At 35.2% G+C, this 20,128-nt stretch overlaps 1 protein-coding gene and 1 long non-coding RNA gene across 3 annotated transcripts in view; one reads left to right on the top strand and one right to left on the bottom strand.

The window, feature by feature from the left end:
• The window catches only part of LOC585757 (vacuole membrane protein 1), a 21,701-nt gene extending 1,573 nt beyond the window's left edge, over positions 1-20,128 (top strand). The window contains exons 2-13 of the mRNA XM_030992323.1: positions 1,587-1,846; positions 2,164-2,254; positions 4,910-5,020; positions 5,687-5,766; positions 7,095-7,188; positions 7,518-7,569; positions 8,156-8,238; positions 8,700-8,780; positions 9,257-9,373; positions 11,393-11,454; positions 11,871-11,976; positions 18,426-20,128. Of these exons, the coding sequence (XP_030848183.1) occupies positions 1,587-1,846; positions 2,164-2,254; positions 4,910-5,020; positions 5,687-5,766; positions 7,095-7,188; positions 7,518-7,569; positions 8,156-8,238; positions 8,700-8,780; positions 9,257-9,373; positions 11,393-11,454; positions 11,871-11,976; positions 18,426-18,560 (1,272 nt within the window). The 3' untranslated portion in view covers positions 18,561-20,128. The remainder of the gene's footprint in view (positions 1-1,586; positions 1,847-2,163; positions 2,255-4,909; positions 5,021-5,686; positions 5,767-7,094; positions 7,189-7,517; positions 7,570-8,155; positions 8,239-8,699; positions 8,781-9,256; positions 9,374-11,392; positions 11,455-11,870; positions 11,977-18,425) is intronic.
• LOC115926847 lies at positions 13,828-17,641 on the bottom strand. Of its 2 annotated transcripts, XR_004065304.1 has the most exons (4): positions 17,402-17,641; positions 15,602-15,914; positions 14,524-14,627; positions 13,828-14,316 (listed from the first exon to the last, which is right to left on the bottom strand). It is a non-coding gene; the product is annotated as an uncharacterized LOC115926847 (long non-coding RNA). The 2 variants fall into 2 exon arrangements; XR_004065303.1 differs by lacking the exon at positions 17,402-17,641 and having other exon boundaries at positions 15,602-16,138.

The following is a 20,128-nucleotide window of genomic DNA, read 5'->3' as shown; positions in this document are numbered from 1 at the left end:
GCTGGTCCGAGAACAAAGATCGTTCTCATAAGCGAGAATCGTCTTTGTAAACACGGACAGACGTGTCTGCAAAAATGAGGATTGTCCGCATTTTCGCTAGTGCTGTAGTCAAATGTTTAACCGTCCGGTATCCGACCGCCCATGGCGGATTCCGTTTTCAATTGGACGGTTTCGTTTTCCCGTTTTTTTTTTTTTTTTTTTAATAATTTTTTTTTTTTTTTTTTAATATTTTTTTCGATTTATGCCCCTCCACCTGGCACTATGCCTGGCAATGTCTCCCAGCTCAGTAATCGGTGTGATGACTTACCACTTGGAAACTAGAACAACACTCCAATTTGTCTGTCATCTTGGTTTGAAAGTAATCTTTGTAATAGATCTCAATATATATATTCATCCAAGTTTAACACATGGTGTACCACAAGGTTCTATCCTAGGTCCTCTACTGTTTTTAATTTACTTTAATGATCTTACACATTATTCTAAAACGACATTGTTACTATTATTTGTGACTAGTTCACGAGCAAAAATCGGCGCCTTCAGTTAAATCACCTTCCTGCTTTTTCACACGGCCAAAAAAAAAAAAAAAAAAATTATTTATTTTTTTTAATAATAAATCGTTTAACCGAAAACCGTCCGGTTTTGACAGGCGGTTAAACGGAATTGGAGATATCCGTGATGTTACAGCACTAATTTTCGCAGATGTTTCATATAAATTCTGATCCGCGTGTTGTTGTTGATCTTGTAGTTATGACAGTTTCAAAAAATGACCCCCAGGAATACTCTCATTTACAATGTATATATGCTTTCTAAATCCTAATCATGCATCATCTGATTTTGTTGTATTAAAGTACAAGTCTAGAGTCTACTCATGTTTGATCTACATGTACTTCATGAATTTTTACTAGGTCTAGACCAGTGTATTGATTCTGCAATGAAATTTGGGATTTGCAGGTTTTGTTTACATTGTCTGTTGATTTGCAGAGCAGGACTGTTTTTTGTTCTGCCAAATAATCTTTGCCATACTGTGTAAGTGAATTAGAACACCTGCCTACATGTAACAAATTTTGCATTAGTGAACATTTGACTCCTTGATCGATTCTTTTTTATCAAGTAGGTCTATCGTAGGTCAGTAAGGTCTATCATCTATGACTAATGATTAGTAGATCTACTCCAATAACTTGAAATATACAAGAGAGAGAGAGAGAGAACAAATATATAGATCTACAAATGCAGGAAGACCCATGAAAGCTATTAATGCACTTCTTTCACAGGTCACTTTGTCAAGGTTTGTCAATCTATTGGACACGGATTTGACTTGATTTGACATGGTTAATTAATTAATTTTTTTTAATTTTAAAAATGATTTGTGATTCAATTAATTTATTTGTATTTATTTATTTATTTATTTATATATTTTATTTATTATTATTATTATTATTATAATTGTTATTATTTTTTTATTTATTTATTTATTTTTTTTTTGGGGGGGGGGGGTTATACTTGTAATTTTTTCTAGTGTCAGTTTAGAATGAAGCTTTTTTCTTGAATCCTAATCCAAAAGTTATTTGTCATAATTCTTTCTCCAGGTCTTACGTCTGAAAGACGCAGACAACATGTTCAAGCAGAACAACCTAAATCCTGACATTGGTCAGCTGATCCGAGCTGGTCCTAACACCCCAACCAGTGGAGATGATCCATCTACACCAGAGGAACTAGAAGCCCTGAGGGAGATGAGGAAAGTAGACCGAGAGGAGAGAGCAAAGATTACTCTCTTGAGGAAACCTCTCACTACTTTGCAGTACTTTTTCCTGGAAATTTGTATCATGATTGTTGGATGGACACACAGGTACCTATCAGTTTGAGATATTTCATCAAATCAGTCACTGTTCTAAAGGTACTTTTTAACAATGCAACAAAAAAATGATAGAATTTTAAATCGTGTATACTGCCTTCTTTCTCTTCTGGAAAATGGATTGAAAAAAGTTCCATATAAAATAGTGATTGATGCCTCATGGAGACATTTTTAGGTTTATTCAACATCCTAATGTTTTTAACGTCTACTGTTTAACAGGTTAAAAGAATTTACAAAGAGCACAAAGATGAAGTGGCTGCTTTTGTTATTCACTTGCAACTAAAGTACCCTTTTCTTTAACTGGCTCACAGATTATGGTCCAACAGAAGAAAAGTAGTAGTTTTCATCCTGTGTCTTGTAACAATGGCCATCTTGTATCATCTAGAGGGTTCACATCAAGTGGTAAGTTCTGTACATCTTAATACTCACATGTATTTAGCATCAGCCATTATGCATGTTCACAGATGCTCTGGCAACAGTTGGGCAATGATCAATTTCTATCACCAACTATATTTCTAACTTCAACCCTGGAACATACACTAAGTATACCCTACTGAACCTAAATTATTTGGGTAATCAATACCGAATCCAGGGTTGATTCTTTCCGATTTTACAAAAATCAAAGGATAAATTTTGATCGCCAATGATTTGAAAGATCGAATGAGAATGGAAAAAAAATGTGCCTACAAAAAAAGGGTTTGAATTTTACAAGTTTACAGAAATCAAATACTAAGAAATATGCATTATCTTACATCAGATTATTTTGAGTTGTTGTAGACTATGTTTGTTGATGTTTAGCAGCACCTTTCATGCCTATTAGATTTAGAGAAGTTAGTCTTAGAGTAGATCTATGCTAAATATGTAAGCTGTCATTTCAGATTATAATGACAACATTTTACCCTCCCAATTTTCTGATCCGATACCGATATCTGGAGCCAAATGGGCGATTTGATCATCCAATCCAATCGTACCCTATAACTAACAACAATGAACCTAAATCCAAATTGCAACTAAAGATGTGATTTTAAAGGGGAATTAACTTCAAACTACATCTTAATTTCAGTTTGTAGGCGATTTAACCCTTACTGTACTGGGCTATTTCGAGCACTCTCTGACTGGGGGGGGGGGGGCCTCGGAGGCCCCCCCCCCCCTATGATCTCGGCCGTTGAATGTCCGATGAACGCGAAAATTTGCATGATTGTAGATATTTACGTAAGGAACAAGATGGTATAATTAGTTTTTTCCTTATATGCAAATTTTTGGCGTTATAGCCTAATTAATTATGCAAAATGCTAATTTTATGCATTTTACAGAAAACTCTACATATTTGTCCGTAGACTTGTGAAGAATCTTGAAAATGTATTGAATAAATGTTTCCTTCATCTCAAATTCATGAGGTTTCATTATTTTTATGATATTTGAAAATGCATAGGTTAATTTGCATAAATTATGAATACGCAAATTACGCATTCATGAATATCTAATCTGGTAATATACAGGGAACTAGAATCATTACAAAAATTGTCAGACTCCACTTTTGTTATGTTGAAACTCATTATTCATATGAAACTTCTTTTCTAACACAAAAAATAGTTATTTGATGTAATTAATAATGATAATTTATGCAAATTTGATGCGATTTTCAACTTTTTATTTTCTTATGTATTTCATTGTTTTTTATTTGTTATTATATCTATTGTTTTATTTCTAATGTATTCTTTTGTTCTGAAATACATCGAGTTACTTTGAGAAACATATAAAAGCAATTTGATATCAATTCATATCTTCACATTTCTGCTTGTACATGAATATATGCAATTATTGCACTTTTTTAATGACATGCGCATACTAATTGTTATGTAACACCTTACAGGTATATCCGATTTCGACGAAAATGGTATCAAAATGTGCGTAAGACTTGAAGGAAAAAAGTCATGAAACGACAATTCAAAATTCCGAGCGGTTGCGTCGCGATCTCCAAAAATGTCGAAAGGGGGGGCCTCCCAGGCCCCCCCCCCCCCAGTACAGTAAGGGTTAAAACATCATGTATTTGACAAAAGGGAGGACGTAACTCTTCTTCAGAATCCTTTGTCTTTTGCGGCTCTGAGAATTTTTAGTACGTCGCCATTATCTTTGCGCACGACCCGTTCTGTGATGTATTGCATGGATTTGACTGCTATCACATACGTAAGTTTCGCTGCTGTAAACTGTAAAATGATCACTGCAGAGTGCAGATCACATCGTTTTTCCTGTCGTACCTGCTACCTATATTTCATTGTGATTGTGTTGGTCTGGAAACCGATTAAAGAATTTCCCCTTGGTTTTCAAGGAACAATTATTAGAACCAAACACTTAGCAATACACCATGTTTGACGTGTATTGCATAGCAGCTCTCCTTGCGATACGTCACAACCCGGGAGTTTTTAAGTAAAGGGAAATTGCGACAAAATGGCAGCTTCCTTGGAGCAGACGACGTCGTAAATGTGGCGAAGTAGGGTCTCTTTATTGTACTTGCAAGACAATATTATTTGGCCTACAGCAATGCTTTTTATATCAAATGAAACGTTGTTTTACTCTCTATGTCATGATAATGCTTCATAGTCGAGAGGTTTATTCCCCTTTTAATAAGTCTTTAGCAAAATAAAACAGAGCATAAGTTGTTAAAAGTACTATTCTCTTTTTTGTACCTTCCCCCGGATTACAATGTTTACAGAGGTAAATTCAAAGCTAATGTACCAGAAATGTAGCAGAAAGAATTCTATGGCAAGACAAAGTACTTTTAGACTCCCATTCTGCTATTAGGAAATATAAATGTTTCTGCTTAGTGTCATGTTAGTCTGAGCATGTTGCTTTTATATGTACATGTAGTCTATTTTTAGAATGAGAAGTTGATTGATAGCCGATCTATATCGAATTATATCCCTACTTGATACTCACCAAAATTATTTTCTTGTTTTTATTTTAAATCATGCCTTTGAGAATAGATTGTATCATTTCTCTTTAAATGTTAATCCAATATTTATTTCCTTTTGATTGTTTGCTTAATTTACTCCATAGTATGTACAGTACTTAGAAAAAAAGACTATGTGGTGCTTATACTGGATAGGACTTGGAGTTCTGTCATCAGTAGGTCTAGGTACTGGTCTTCATACATTCCTACTCTATCTGGTAAGTACTGTTGAATCTTAAAGTAAGGATTGCTTATTCCTGTTTAGCATACATATAATACTCTTTCAGATTTTATTCTGGAATAGTTTTGACTATGTACTATTTGTCTTGATTGTGATAGTGCAGTGATTTTTGTTTTTGTTTGTTAAATTGGAAGCCTCTGTGTTATGATTGGTTTTTCAGCTACACTGTACAGGCTGTATATGAGTTACATGTATGTAGTTGAATCCAATGTAGTTGGATTCTGGTCATACTGTCATTCTGCCTTTCAGATATCCCCTTTTACATGAGTGAATAGATCATTCATTGTTAAAAGTCCCTCTTTTAAGTGATGGCAAAATATACTTAAATTGCTTTATTTAAGACACATTTCTGGAAGGATTTTCAAAAATGTTGGTGAAAGAATACAAAATTTAGGTTTTCTTAAATGACATCCTCTTTCAAATTATACAATTTACCGTAAGTGAAATTTTGCCATCAAATTTGGGGCTCCATACACATTTTGGGCTTTAATGTTATTTCATCCTTTGCAAGAACTCATCCATGTTATTCCATTAAATTCATCACTAGTATATGAAATATGACCCAAGACATTACTTGATGTTAGGGATGTTTTTACTTAAAAAATTAAAGTTGATAAAGTTGTTATTGTATGCTTTGTTGTAGGGTCCTCATATAGCCTCGGTGACATTAGCAGCATTTGAATGTCAGTCAGTAAACTTCCCAGAGCCTCCTTATCCTGACAAGTAAGTCAGTTTTCAACTACATGTACTAGTGTTGCCCCTTGCATCAAGAAACCTACATGTATCGTGTGTTCAAACCAAGTGTATATTTATTTCCATCACTCTGGTTTCTCACACATTTGTTTCTAAATGAGAAAAGATGACATTTATTGATATGGTAAAATTTAACTGTTTAATCAACACATTGAATAAGATTATAAAACAATTCATGCAGGCACAAACGAAAAATGATTTGGTCACCCCTTGATACATGAATATATGAGGATTTTCAGACATCTCATTGCCCAGAATCGTCTTGTTTTTAATATTGCGTGTGAGTTAAGTGAACGAGAGTGTTAAAATGTTTTAAAAAATAGATATAATAAGAAACCTCGCTGTTAAATAGAAGCATATTTGGGTACCTTGTTGCCCACGGGAGGTATTGAGGCACTTGGTCTGATGAAATCATTCTGTCACTCAATGTTCCGAGCAAGCCAAGCTAAGCAAGGACATTAGACAAATTGGTACCTGTGAAATGCTATTTCGTCATGAAATTACATACTTCAAGCAGCTTTGAATGTCCAGTTTACTCAAAATCAATTTTTTGATGTAACTAAATATGGTACCCTGGTTGAAAAACAGTGGTCTAATAAACCATTGATTAAAGCCACATAGTAGTCAGTGTCCATGTGTATTGCACTATAATTCGCCAACACCAGATTCGGTTGAATTATCAATTAATGTGTCTGTGTGTTCAAAGGTCTCTGAAGCAGCAAACCCGTGGTTCTGCCAGATATACTTCAAATTGCCTTCATATTTCAAGCGTAAGGGAAATTTAATATTATGATGAGAATTCCTTATGGTGGTACAAATGTAGAGTAGGGCACAGTGCATTACACAAGACCTGTCGGTCCTAACAGTGAAGTCTACTCTTAGTGACTGACAACACACGTTATTAGCCCCAAAATGGTAATACTCTGAAATATATACATGACATATTGGGATAATAGTCACTCCACAAATTCATCCTAGAAGTAGTGCTGTAACATCACGGATATCTCCAATTCCGTTTAACCGCCAGTCAAAACCGGACGGTTTTCGGTTTTGAGGGGCATAAATCGAAACTTAAAAAAATAAATAAATAAATAAATAAAAAAATAAATAAATAAATAAAAAAAAATTATTAAAAAAAAAAAAAAAAAATCGGGAAAACGAAACCGTCCAATTGAAAACGGAATCCGCCATGGGCGGTCGGATACCGGACGGTTAAACGTTTGACTACAGCACTACCTAGAAGGCTGTCATTTCTATTATTATCAAGTTAAATTTCAGATATTCTTGTTCCTCTTTAGAATTGTTTGTCCTGAATCAATTGAAGGAAGTTCAGCCATTTCTATGACGATATGGTCAGTGTTACAGAAGGTTCGTGTTGAAGCTATTATGTGGGTGAGTAGTACATTTAGGTTCATAATTCTTTTTATTTTTGCTAGATACCTATTTCCATGTCACATCAATGGATCAATGATTCTGGTCATATCAATTCAATATTTTATTGTTAAACTGGTGGATTTATTTATTTATTTTTATTTATCTTAATAATCTATTCATCTATTTATTTATTTATTTATTCATTCGTTCAGTCATTTTTTCATTCATTTGTTTGTTCGTTTGTGCGTTCCTTCGTGTATTTCTTTGTTCGTTCGATCATTCATTTATTTATTTATTTATTTTATTTTGTATGTATTTTTTTTTATTTTTTAAATTTCTTGTTACAGGGTGCAGGTACTGCTCTAGGAGAGTTACCACCATACTTCATGGCCAAAGCAGGTACGCATTGATTGTCATTTATGTAACGGACGAGCATGACTGCAAATATCCAATTATTGGATTTACTATTATGATATAAGTTATAATGATGATACATTGAATACTTTGTATCTGTTTTATTTTATATGAAACCTTGTGTATATTATCTTCTTTTTCTCTGTCTTTCTCTCTCTCTCTTTAGCTGCCATATATGTATAAGTTCATAGTCATGTTGTACATTTTACAACTTTCTGTTTCAAGCCTCCTCCATTGATCAGCATCACTCCCTGGACTTTCATTCCTCTCTCTCTCTCTCATCTGCTAAATCCATTCCAGCAGTCATGCTTGAAAAAAAATTGCATTGAATATCTTATATGTTGGAATCATTATTATTGAATTAACCTGATTCTACGAGATATTCATTTGACACCATGGGCGTCAATCCTTACGTTATACCTATTGTTCAGGGAGGGGGGGATGAATGAATAGATCATCCCCCCTGAACAATAGGTATCAATTACAGATATACGCCCATGCTTGACACAGATCAAATATAGTTTCCCCGTTGATGATCACAAGTTTTTTTGTTTTGTTAATGATTTGACAGCTCGTCTTTCTGGTGTTGAGCCCGACAGTGAGGAATACGAAGAGTTTGAAGAGATGATGGAACACAGTCAGAACAGTCAACAGGTTAGTCATGAAAATGATCATCTTTTAATCAGCTGGACAACTTATACTTTCATTATTGGAATAGGCAGTGCTAGTATTTTACTGTTTGTAAACTGTAGAACTTGTGTGTATATCACAGTATGGAAATGTCTGTACCTGTCAGTATCTCAAAAATTTTAACATTCATATCAGTAACTGAAAAGCTGAATATTCCACAGCTGTAGAACAAACAAAAAGTTTGATTTTTAAGGAAAACCATTTTGTTTAATTTAATTAATTACATTTCCACTTGAAATATTTTAATTCAATTTCTTTTTTATTGGCCAAGGAAAAGTTGCTTACTCACATTTTCCAAAAACCTAGGAGCATGAATAATTAGAGGTACCATGGTGCAGCATTCTCAAAGTCAAAATGTTAATATTGCTGTAGACATTTGCAGCAAATGGTAATTTTGCTCTTTTTGTGTTAATCACTTTGAACAGGACTTCATGACCCGAATGAAATTTGGGATTCAACGCTTGGTGCAGAGAGTGGGATTTTTTGGTATATTAGCATGTGCTTCAGTAAGTACAACACTCCACTTTATTTCTCTCCATCGCATACAATATCTAATATGCCGGATTGATTATTATCAAAATTACCCTGATTCTACAGGATATTTTTTGACACTTATATATACTTATAAATATGCAAAATAATGTGTAGATTTGTTTATTCATAATTTTTCATACTTTTTAGCATTAGTTTATTTAGATTGATAATAAGTACATACCGTAAGTGCTGGTCAAAAGTTTTGGTACACCCTGGAATTTGAGATGAGTGTTTGCTTCAATGTTGTATACATGTCCAATGTAATTAGTTTGTCTTGGCACTGACAAATGTGCTACTGGTAAGGTTTCACATTTGATGAATATTGTAAAGTATGTTTTGATGCTTCCAGATGTTATTTACTTTAAATGTGCGTAGTAGAATACCCAGCATTGATGAAGTAGGTGCTCATTTATTGATACCAATGATTTATTTTATAATCTATCTACAGATTCCTAATCCATTATTTGACCTAGCTGGTATTACCTGTGGTCATTTCTTGGTACCATTTTGGACTTTCTTTGGTGCCACACTCATCGGCAAGGCTGTCATTAAAATGAGTATCCAGGTTGGTGAAAAGCATTTCAAAGCTACCCTATTTAAATCAAAATGAAATTGTCTCAAAACAATAAAGAAAATATGTGTTTTTTATATTTATTTATTTTATACCATTTTCAACTCTGAATACAGTTTAATCTATTTTTTTGAGTTTGAAATCCTTTGCCAAAAAAATATAGAGAAAATAGCCCCAACATATATTTTTTTGCATATGAAAAATGACCAGGGTAATTATGCTAAATTTTATAAAGCCAGAATCTTTCACTACCTGAAACTTTTGTAAGGTGTTATCAATTTCTGAAAATCTGTACCACTCATGAAAAAAGGAGAGAATATGACGCAGGTTACATCAACTACTTGGTTTGACTCGAAATTCACTTGCAAATTGTTTACAGGTCTAATAAAATTATGAGGAAACAAAAATTACTTTAGATGGCAACCAAGTGATATCAAGTATTTTCAAATGATATATCGTCGGCCTCATGCCAAAAGGGCCTTAACTGCTTTTGGCCATTCCGAGATAATCGCGTTTAAAGGTTTTGGCCTCTCTAAAAATCAAAAGTTTGTGGTCGTTTTTTTTGTTTTTGAAGCCAATTTCGATAAATATGTTAAGTTATTAAGTTTTACATGAAATGTGTTAAATGTGTTATAAAATATTCTGAATTGTACATGCTATGTGCAAAAAACATGTTAAGGCCTTTTTGGCATAAGGCTTGAATGCAGCGTATTTATGCCAGAAGGGCCGTAACCTACTCGGCATTGTGCCAAAAAAGGGGCGTAACCTACGCGTCGTTATGCCAAAAGGGCGCGCATAGTACACGCGCATAGTTAGCGCCCTTCTGGCATAAGGAAATTTTCTTGTTTCGCAACACCTTTGGTTTGCCAGAAAGGCCCTCCTACGGCTATTGGATCTCGAAAAGTGATAAAACTGGTTAATTAAAATGTTTGAAAAAAGTATTTTTGATATCTGAATATTTTTATTGATATGATGCAGCTTTCGGTAAAGTTTTTTTTTTAGAGATCGTACATTTAGAACACCTTTTTCGTTGTTTATTTTTCATCACAGTCCCATACGTTGACATCTGCGTATTTCAAGGAGTCGGTCGCATTTCATGCATCCACACCTAATTTAAATCTCACTCAGATTTCATGATCTAAATTCATGACATTTACTTTCAGTGATTATTTTAAGTACATTGTGTCTATTCTAGACTAATCATGTTTTTAATGGTGTTTCTACTGATATTTATTGAATTAAATGGAAATTACGAAATAATCTGTCATTGATAAAAGATTTACCGTGTAGGTTAAGGCCCTTTTGGCGTAAGGAAAAAGATGAGATACGCGATAGGCCCTTTTGAAATTCATAATTATCTTCATAAATAAATCGAATTTCAACAAGTGAAGCACATCATTTTAAAGAGAATGATGACATCTACAAGGTGATGTTAATAACTCAATAACCCCCAAAATCGAGTTAAGGCCCTTTTGGCATAAGGCCGACGATATGTAGACATTGCTTGCAAGGTAGGAGATCAATCATGTACAACAAGCTGGAAAAATTACCTATTTACAGTTCCAATGAAAGACACACTTTGTCAGAAATGAAATGCATATATATAAATAATAATAATGGTGGGTTCTTGTATAGCGCTCATGTCAGTCAGATTTGACCCTCCCGAAAGGCGAAGCTGTCTAATTGTTTAAAAAACCAAATCTGCACTATTTGTTTGCTTTGAAACTTTTATTGTAGGGTGTCTAATTGTCTCCCTGAAGTTATTCTACTAGCAGGAGCTATTGAAGATGTGAGATATCAAATTTATTGTCCATATGAAAATGGAAAATTATCTTCCATTGGTGTTACATGCCATGAATAAAATTTGATATCACAAGATGTTTTGATTTGATAGATCAGTCTTAACCAAAGTTCCCAGGTATATTTGGTCTTTTCTTTTTTTAAATTTTCAAACAGGATTAGGTTTGGCATTATTAAGCATACTTACCTTTTTTTCCTTCTCATTTTTTCTAGACATTGTTTGTCATCATCACATTCAGTGAACATTACGTAGATTTCATGGTAGACCTGATTGGGTAAGTACTCTCATAAAGGACTGTGTGTTTATGAAATGCTTACAGTAGAAATTACATTGTTTGTGCAGAACTTAAAGATGAATTTTGCCATTTCTTTGTTTTTTACCCACAATTTAGCCACAAGTAACTTTGAAATCTGAAATGCTCCTCTCTGTGCATTGCAAAAGAACTGCACTTAACAAGATGGGGATGTTCCTAACTATTTTCTTTACACTCTTTGAAATAATATGAAATACCTACTTTCATAAAGTTGAGCATGCTTGGATAATAGGTCTAAATATTCATGTACACTTTTGAAGTTTTCAAACTTTTTATGAATTTTACAATATAGTTTACGGTATGTGATCTATATCTGCTGATGCACACACTTTATACACAAAAGAATTTGATATTTTACTATTTTATTTCAATATTAGGGGCATCCCCATGGTTGGTCCTCCTCTTCAGCGACCTTTCCGTGACCTCTTAGCCAAGCAGAAGTCCAAGTTGCATCGGAAACCAGGGGGTTCAAGCGGTGATAAGGTATGATGGAACAATAAGGGAAATTTTCCTTCATGTTTTATTTTTTAATAGTCACATCATTTTGTTTCTTGTGATGTGAAGAAGAAATAAGTCCATATTCTTTGAGCTTTTTGACTATCTCTTCAAACATAATTGTGGTGCAGTAGAGTAAAGCCTGTGAGTTTAACTTCTCATCTTGTCCTTTTTATATACAGTTGTTCTGTTGTAAAAAATGTACTTGTTTGGAAGAAATTACTTGAATGCTTTGAGCACTCTAATGGTAGCCAGGCGATATTAGTATCCGGCTTATAAAAAGTCAGTTTAGTTTACTCTTATTTGTTTTCCATTTAGTTACCCCCTTTGGGTGGTATTCTCGAAAGCGGCCTAAGTTAAACCTGGCCTAAGTTAAACCGTGGTTTAGTTAGGCCAGGCTTAACTTAGGCCGCTGACCTAAGTCATTTTCATTTCTCGAAAGGTGGCCTAACTGATCCATGGTTTAAACCTGGCCTAACTTAGTCCATGGATTATTCACCATGGTTACGGTTTCTGCACATGCTCAGTACCGAAGCTGCGACGTCACAATGCACTAAGACAATGGATGCGCGCAGTGTGGAGAGGATGCATCACCTCGATAACTTGAGCAATATGACGTCACAATGCACTAAGACAATGGCTAAGACAATAGATGCGCGCAGTGTGGAGAGGATGCATCACTTTGACAACTTGAGCAATATGACGTCCAGGGGCGGCGGAGCGACTTCCAAAGCGGGGGGCAGCACCAACAAAAAGGGCACTTGCTGGAATTGTATCATTGTTAAAAGGGAAATTATCAGAGGTGAAAAGGGTCACATATCACACCTGAAAAGGGGCATTGAACATATTTTAAAAGGGGCACTTATGAGAATGAAAAAGAGGCACTTAAAAAAAAAGGAAATGTGCATTTGTTGTTAATAGGGGCACCTCTCAAATTTAAATAGGGCAATTATCAGAGGTGAAGGGGCACTTCTTAAAAGTGAAAAAGGGGCACTTATTGCAAAGGAAAATGGAAACTTGTCAAAGGAAAAGGGGCGCGTGTCAAAATTAAAGGGGCACTTATCAGAGGTGAAAAGGGGAAGGGGCACTTTTCCTATGGAAAAAGGGGCATTTGAAAAAGGGGGCACTGTACCCCCCCCCCCCCCCCAACTCTTTCTCCCTATCTCCATCTCTCTCTCTCTCCATCTCTCTCTCTCTCTCACACACACTATCTCACATCATTGTTTATTTCTCTCACCATTAAATTGTTCTTTCTCATTTGGTTCCCTTTCTCTTTTACTCTATCTCTCTCTATCTCCCTCTCTGTTCTCTCACTGTTCTATTTCAAGACTTTTCCATGTATAATTCAATGAACCCAACAGTATGCACACTTAAAGATAAACTCCAGTACTGGTAAAAAAAAAAAAATTAATTCTCACAGAATCAAACGAAACTTACACTGAATGTTCAAGATTACAAATAAATGACATGTGCCAAACAATTTTGGAAGAAAATGTATACTGGCTGAGTAATGAGCATAGAAAGACAAGGAAACCAAGGTAGTACCATCCCCGACACGATGTGTGTTGTCCCATATATAGCTTTCTATGTGAGTGTTTGTTACTTTACCAAGACTCGGGTCAAATTTATTATGATTTTGATGACTCCAGAACCTTGCAGTGCACACCAATACTTACATGCTACATGATCAACTGTTTCTGATCCTTTCACACCTTTTCTTTCACAATGCAATCGCATTACCAGTACTAAAGTTTAGCTTTAAAATCAAAAGATATGAAAAGAATATTGTATATAACATATCAACAATTATGTTCAATTTATTTATTTGTCTTTAAAAGAGAAAAGATTGTAATTCACAATGAATACGATTATAAAATTGAAGGTCAAATATTAAGCTCCAATAGCCTCATAATCTGCTACTTGAAACTATTAGAATTAAATGTTATGTATTTGTTACATTACTTTTTCCCATTTTTTTAAAACAAAGCATAGTCTACTTTTGAGCCATGTTTCATGACTTGCACTATATTATAAAACACATCATGAAACATGATTTCTTAAATGATTCTAAATCACAATTTTTCCAGTGAAACAATGAACATCTGATGTACATAAAAACATCCTTATGAGTGATGGTTGCTTTGTGGTTCACATACACAACAAGGACATATCAGGCTTTTTATCAATGGTTGCTTGTTTGTTACCATAGCTTCATGTTATGAGGATTATAATACAAAGGTTTTGATCCCCATGCAGTCACAGTTACAGCAGATGGAGTCTGGTTCATTGAAGAGGCTAAGTAGAACTTCATAGTCCTTGCAAGTATGTCTGTTGAATGAAAAGAGAAAAGAATGAAAGGAAGCACATTGAAACCTATTTCTGTTAAACATTAAAAAGGTCTTGCATGTACATTGTGGTAAAAGTGGAGTGCATATTAATCAATCACATGAAAGTATTGATGGAAAAATGTGAATGAACAAATGCCATCCTTGAAGTACCTGGGCATACAAACAACAACTTATTCGTACAGCCTACCTGTCAGATATTCAGCAGCTCAGTAGTTCTCCTTCCTCTCTCTGAATTTGTCTCAGTTATCAGGGAATTTGAATTCATTTATTTTACTGAAGAAAAACATCATCCTGAAACAAAAATAAAAAGGTTTATACCTCATTAAAATATCAAAGATCTACTCCATTGATAATTGGTCTTAGTTATAGTGTCAATCATATTCTAACTTTAAAAAAAAACTTAAGGCGCCTTTCATGTAGGCAGTGACTAGGCACCCCCTCCCCACTCAGTTACTAGTAATCATTGATTTACAGAATGACTACCGGTTTCTCTTTTAAAGTCAAGAACAAACATACACATTCTTGCAGTACTATCTCATAAATATGCTTGCACCAAGTTGTACTTGCCATGTCATGGCCGAAGAAAGCCCTAAGTAGTTAAAGTCTATAGCCAAGTTAGTTCGTTCCCTAAAATCAAGTCTAGAGGTCTACATCTTACTTAGATAACCAGCCGACAGTTGGCCTAACCTAGATGTAAACGCAGCCTGGAATGGAGATTTTACAAGGCCCTAATCGTTAGAGCCCAACTTTTCCAATTTGGTTCAATCTAGCATTAGACCAAAGATTGTCTTTGTTTATGTTATCTCCCAAAATGAGCTTCGTGAAAGGGAAAAAGTAAAATGAAAATTTACTGCACTATACTGTACTGCAGTTTGTAGGTCTCTAAGTCTTATATGGTCCATAACTGTTAGTGGTAGGTTTGAATTTTCTTCTGACCCAAATTTGAAAGTAATTAATCAACTGTTGATTATTTGTGTCTTATTTTCAGATAGTTCCGCCCAGAAGTCTAGGCCAAGCTGTCACTGTCAGGAGTGACTGGTAGCCATGGCAATCGAGCTGAAAATATTAGCTCATGTCGATTTCAAATGAATAAAAGTTTGAGTGTAGATTGCACCTACATTCATCAGACAAAAAAATTTTAAATCACTTCATAATGTACCTGTAGACACATCTGCAGATTCATAAAATCAGCAGATCTGTTTAATAAAAATTGTATAAACATGATTTAGTTTACAAAATTTAGGCGTAATTACAGCTTTACTCACCAGCAGACTTTCCAAGAAAAATGGAGTATCTTTTTTTCCTGTTCAGGAAATAACTGGTGTTTGGCCAACTGGCTTGGAGACGCCTATGTGGGTGCAATCAATAGCACCGACCATATTAACGCCAGGGAAATGGCAGTAATTATACAATTCATGTTGGGTCTGCACTCTGCAGGACTGCCTCTCTTGTTGAAGGAATTGAGAAGTATTGCTCCCATCTCCTGGCAATGGCTATTGAGATGGACTTCACAAGGCGGGACACCGTAGCTTGGGAGAGGCCTTCTTTTTTCATCCCCATGCATCAATTGAAAAGAACCTGAAATAGCAGAAAATCAAGATGAAAAATATGTTGATATTTGATAAGATATTATAATTTCTCTTTCTCTGTAGCTTACTAATAGTATTATTAGACTAAACTACTGTAACATTATCAACAAATGTATGTCAAAAAAAGGAAGCTTCTGTCCATTTCCTTTCAATTTCTATTAGACCTGTCTAGACTAGACTCTTATTGATGAAATTTAGATCTAGGTCTAGTAATATTGTTTTAAAAAAATGATTTACTTGGGGGGGGGGGGGGGTGGTTCTGAAAATCATAATCGTCCTGTAGAAAATTATTGCACCAACAGCCACAACTACTAGCACTGCAGCTCAGGCAGAGGTGATACCAGACCGAAATTTCTGTCTCTTCGTTCGTTAAGCTATGGTCACAAATCAGAGCAGCGACCGACCGATCAGTAGCCTGCTCGGTCGCTGCTGGAATTAGGCATCGCCCAGCGATTACGTCGGTGCCCGGTCAGCGACCGCCCAGGCACCGAGCGTATTTTGGGCGGCGACTGAAAAGTGAGCAGGCGCCGCCCAAATTTTAACTCCGCGCTAAAACTTCAGCGGCGACCGAGCGATGCCCTAAAAACGAGCGGTGCCTGGGCGGCCGCCGCTCGGTGGCCGGGCAGCCGCCGGGCAGAATTGGTTAAAAACTCGCCGCTCGGCCGCCGAGCAGGCTACTTTTGGGTTATGTGACCATAGCATTAGCCTCTGATTTGGGTAGGGTCGGCTCCTGAAAGAGAGGAGCCGATGTTATGTTTAAAAACAGGTTCATTGAAACTAACATGCAATTGAAATTAACATGCCACTTAGAAATGCACTGCAGCTGTTAAGGCACAGTTCATTGTTATTCATATTATTAGATGCATACACACAATGAATGTATGCAAGGTCCTCTGTTCACTACATTATACATGTAAAAGCACATGGATATTGAGTCTGGATTAAACTACCAAAGCAACCACACGTGTTTCTGAAGGCTCCATTTTGTTTGTCTCTATACTTGCATTTATTTAGCTTAATAGTTATTACTTTCCAACCCACAAAATTCAGAGGCTAACGAACGAAAGAGACTGTATGCTAGTCCACTTTTAGGCAACAGCGTCTCAAAAATCCACTATAAAAGTAGTTTCTACGTCTAGCAATGATAGTTTTAAGGTGGTGTTAAGGTGGTATATGCGTACGAAAGTACAATAGTGCCAAGAAAAAAATTATCCGGTAAGAAATTGCTCATAATCTCAGGAAACGAAAATGTTAACCGACAATTATTTGCACGTATGGGACTGGTCTGCGAACACCATGAAACTTTACCAAGTTTCCCCAAAATGTATTCAGTTAAAAGCATTTTAGATTATCACCAGTACAGCAACATGAAAGTAACACAAATACTTTATTAGCTGGTGTAACTTTCATGAGCGCTTATCCATACAAAAGAGTGTAAATTGTTATCAAATATAGAAATTCAAATGCAAAACTTACCGTTCACTCTCCGCGGACACTCGATTTCACTAAAACGTGACGTCACGCGAAGTTAGGCCGAACTATGACGTATTTAAACCTGCCCTCTGAGCGGCCTAAAGTTAGGCCGAACTATGACGTATTTAAGCCTGGCTTATCTTTAGGCCACCTTCGAGAATAGCAAAAAAGATAGTCCATGGTTTAAACCAGGTTTAGGCCACTGATTTAACTTAGGCCGCTTTCGAGAATACCACCCTTTGTGTTTATGTGTGCTCTGTAATTATCAAGAATTGCACATACACTCGGCAAAAAAGAAAAGAAAAAAGTGAACATTTCTTATAATTAAGATTTTCAAATAAATATTAAATTTAAAGTTATCTTTCATATATCAGTATAAACATGAATGAGTGAGCATAGCCATTTACCAATAAATGAGTCTCTTAAAGAAAATTGCAAAAATGGGGCATCTGGCCATTTAAATGATGATGAGCATTTCCATCTTAAAGAGTCAAATTTATAGAATGGAAAAACAAATTGTGGGAAACACAAAAGGTGAGGCATCATGACCATGCTGGTCAAAACAATGCAGTTCTTAGACTATAGTTGACATCCAGAGCTCAATCCTCATTGTTTCTCATTCTTTGTTTTCAATTATATCTTACAGATGCACATGTTCATTAACAATCGAACAGCTATTTGTTCTATTCTGAAAATTTCTTTATCAGACCTTTTAACGGTTAAATGAAAGCACCATTCAAGCCTAAAAGTTAAAAACTTGATCTGTATTATTAATATTCATTCAATTTGATATATATTTCATTCATGGTTTATACAAAAATAAAGAACAATGTAGTGTCCACTTTATTTTGTTGCTGAGTCTACATTGTATACTTGATTTGTCTCATAAAAAGATGATTCTGAAATTGAAGTCATATTGGCAGTTTACAAGTATGAGACGTGTACATGAGACTGCTGCACATAGTATTGAGGTAACTAAAGACTGCCATTTATATATTTGATATTGTACATTGTTCTCTTGCAACAGAACAATCTGCTTGGATTCCTGTTTGAAAAGCTCATCATCGCCATGGTGATATACTTTGTCATCTCCATCGTGAACTCCCTTGCCCAGCGCTACTTGAAACGAGTCCAGGAAAAGAATCGAGAGAAGAGTCATTGATGATTACTTTATCTCTAGACTAGTCAACATTTATTGGGTAACATTGCTTATTATACAGATTATATTAATTTCTTTCTATTATAATTTTGTTGAGTGGCTGGCAGAAGGGCAATAGCACACATTCATGCTATAAAGCACATTTCTTGTAACCCCCTTCTTAGGTCTTGATTGCACAATACATTTTATACCAGTTTTATTTTTAAAAATGGCAGGGATATGTCTCTTTATCGACTAATAAAGGAGTGAAAATGAATGGTTACTACGTAGTTGGGGTAGTTTTGTATCAAATATGCACATATATGTGAAGTTACAGGCATCTTAATGCTAATGACCTTCTGCTGAAAGCAATAATGTGTCTTCATTTGGCAGCATGGTGCAACATGCTTATGCTGTCCTGCCAGCCACACAACAGTTTGGTGGTACTCACAATATATTATATTTTTCCATTCCACTTGTGCACATTTATATACAGAGTTAGGAATCCTATATCCTCGTTCCATTGGATTGTGCATAAATTTTCAATCGATTGAACTTGATTAGATTTGAATTAATCACTGATTGCAACTCTTCATAAGGCTGGGACTTGAGCATATCTTCATGCATTTTTTCATTAATTTGATCTTAATTCTATTTCCTAGGTACTAACAACTGTGATTTTTCAGATTTTCTTTTTTGCTTGATTTTTGATGAGGCACTTCTTTATTAATAACCTGGACATGAGATGAGGGCATTAGTGTGATATTATAAAGGCAGGCTGATATTCCATTTGACAACACCTATAGTGGATCTGAAAGAATTAGGTTTTGCTAATATTTTTATCTGCTAAAACAGTAACAATAATAAGAGTGAGGTGGGATTTTTTTGGTGTGATTGAACAGTAACATTGGAAGAAAGTATTGTCTTTATACTTGACTATTGTATGGGGAATAGAAAAAGATGTTTAACATCGAATTTGAAATGCAATAGACTAATGATTTATAAAGAAACATGTTAGATATGGAACATGTATGCAGCACAGGATAAAAAAATGAAAAAAATGTATCGATACAGGGCTGTCAACTTTTAGGAACTACTCTGAGGGAGATTGTGGGGGGGGGGGGGTAGGGTAGTGAGCACTAAAAATAAATTTACTCAACACTCAATAACTTGCAATGTATGGAGTTGGGCCAAAAAAAAGGTAAAGGATTTGAAATGCTACACAAGAGAGTTACATAGGAAATCATTCTACAGGTGGTACATAAGCCCCCTTTGTATATAAGTACATGTATGTATGTCTAGCAAGTAATCAGCCAGATATGTAAACAACTTCCCACCGAGTATCCCTCTAGCGCTTTCAAGTCATCATTCTCAAATTCAGAATGATGTGATTTTATCTCATTTAATAATACATGTACTTGATCACTTCACAGTCAGAAGTACATTTGTCAAATTATGAAACCTTGAATGGGAGTTGAATTACAATGTTGCATATTGCAGTTGACAATTTGTTTTCAGTCGTAAGACTGTAGTATATGGGAAAAGGCCATTTTTGTAATGTAATAAAGTTCAATGCGTATATCTTTGTTGAA

This window comes from Strongylocentrotus purpuratus, unplaced genomic scaffold (assembly GCF_000002235.5).
Source record: "Strongylocentrotus purpuratus isolate Spur 01 unplaced genomic scaffold, Spur_5.0 spur5_scaffold_2, whole genome shotgun sequence".
Classification (NCBI taxonomy): Eukaryota; Metazoa; Echinodermata; class Echinoidea; order Camarodonta; family Strongylocentrotidae; genus Strongylocentrotus; species Strongylocentrotus purpuratus.
The sequence above is the reverse complement of the archived record's forward strand: the minus strand, read 5'-3'. Positions and strand labels throughout refer to the sequence as shown.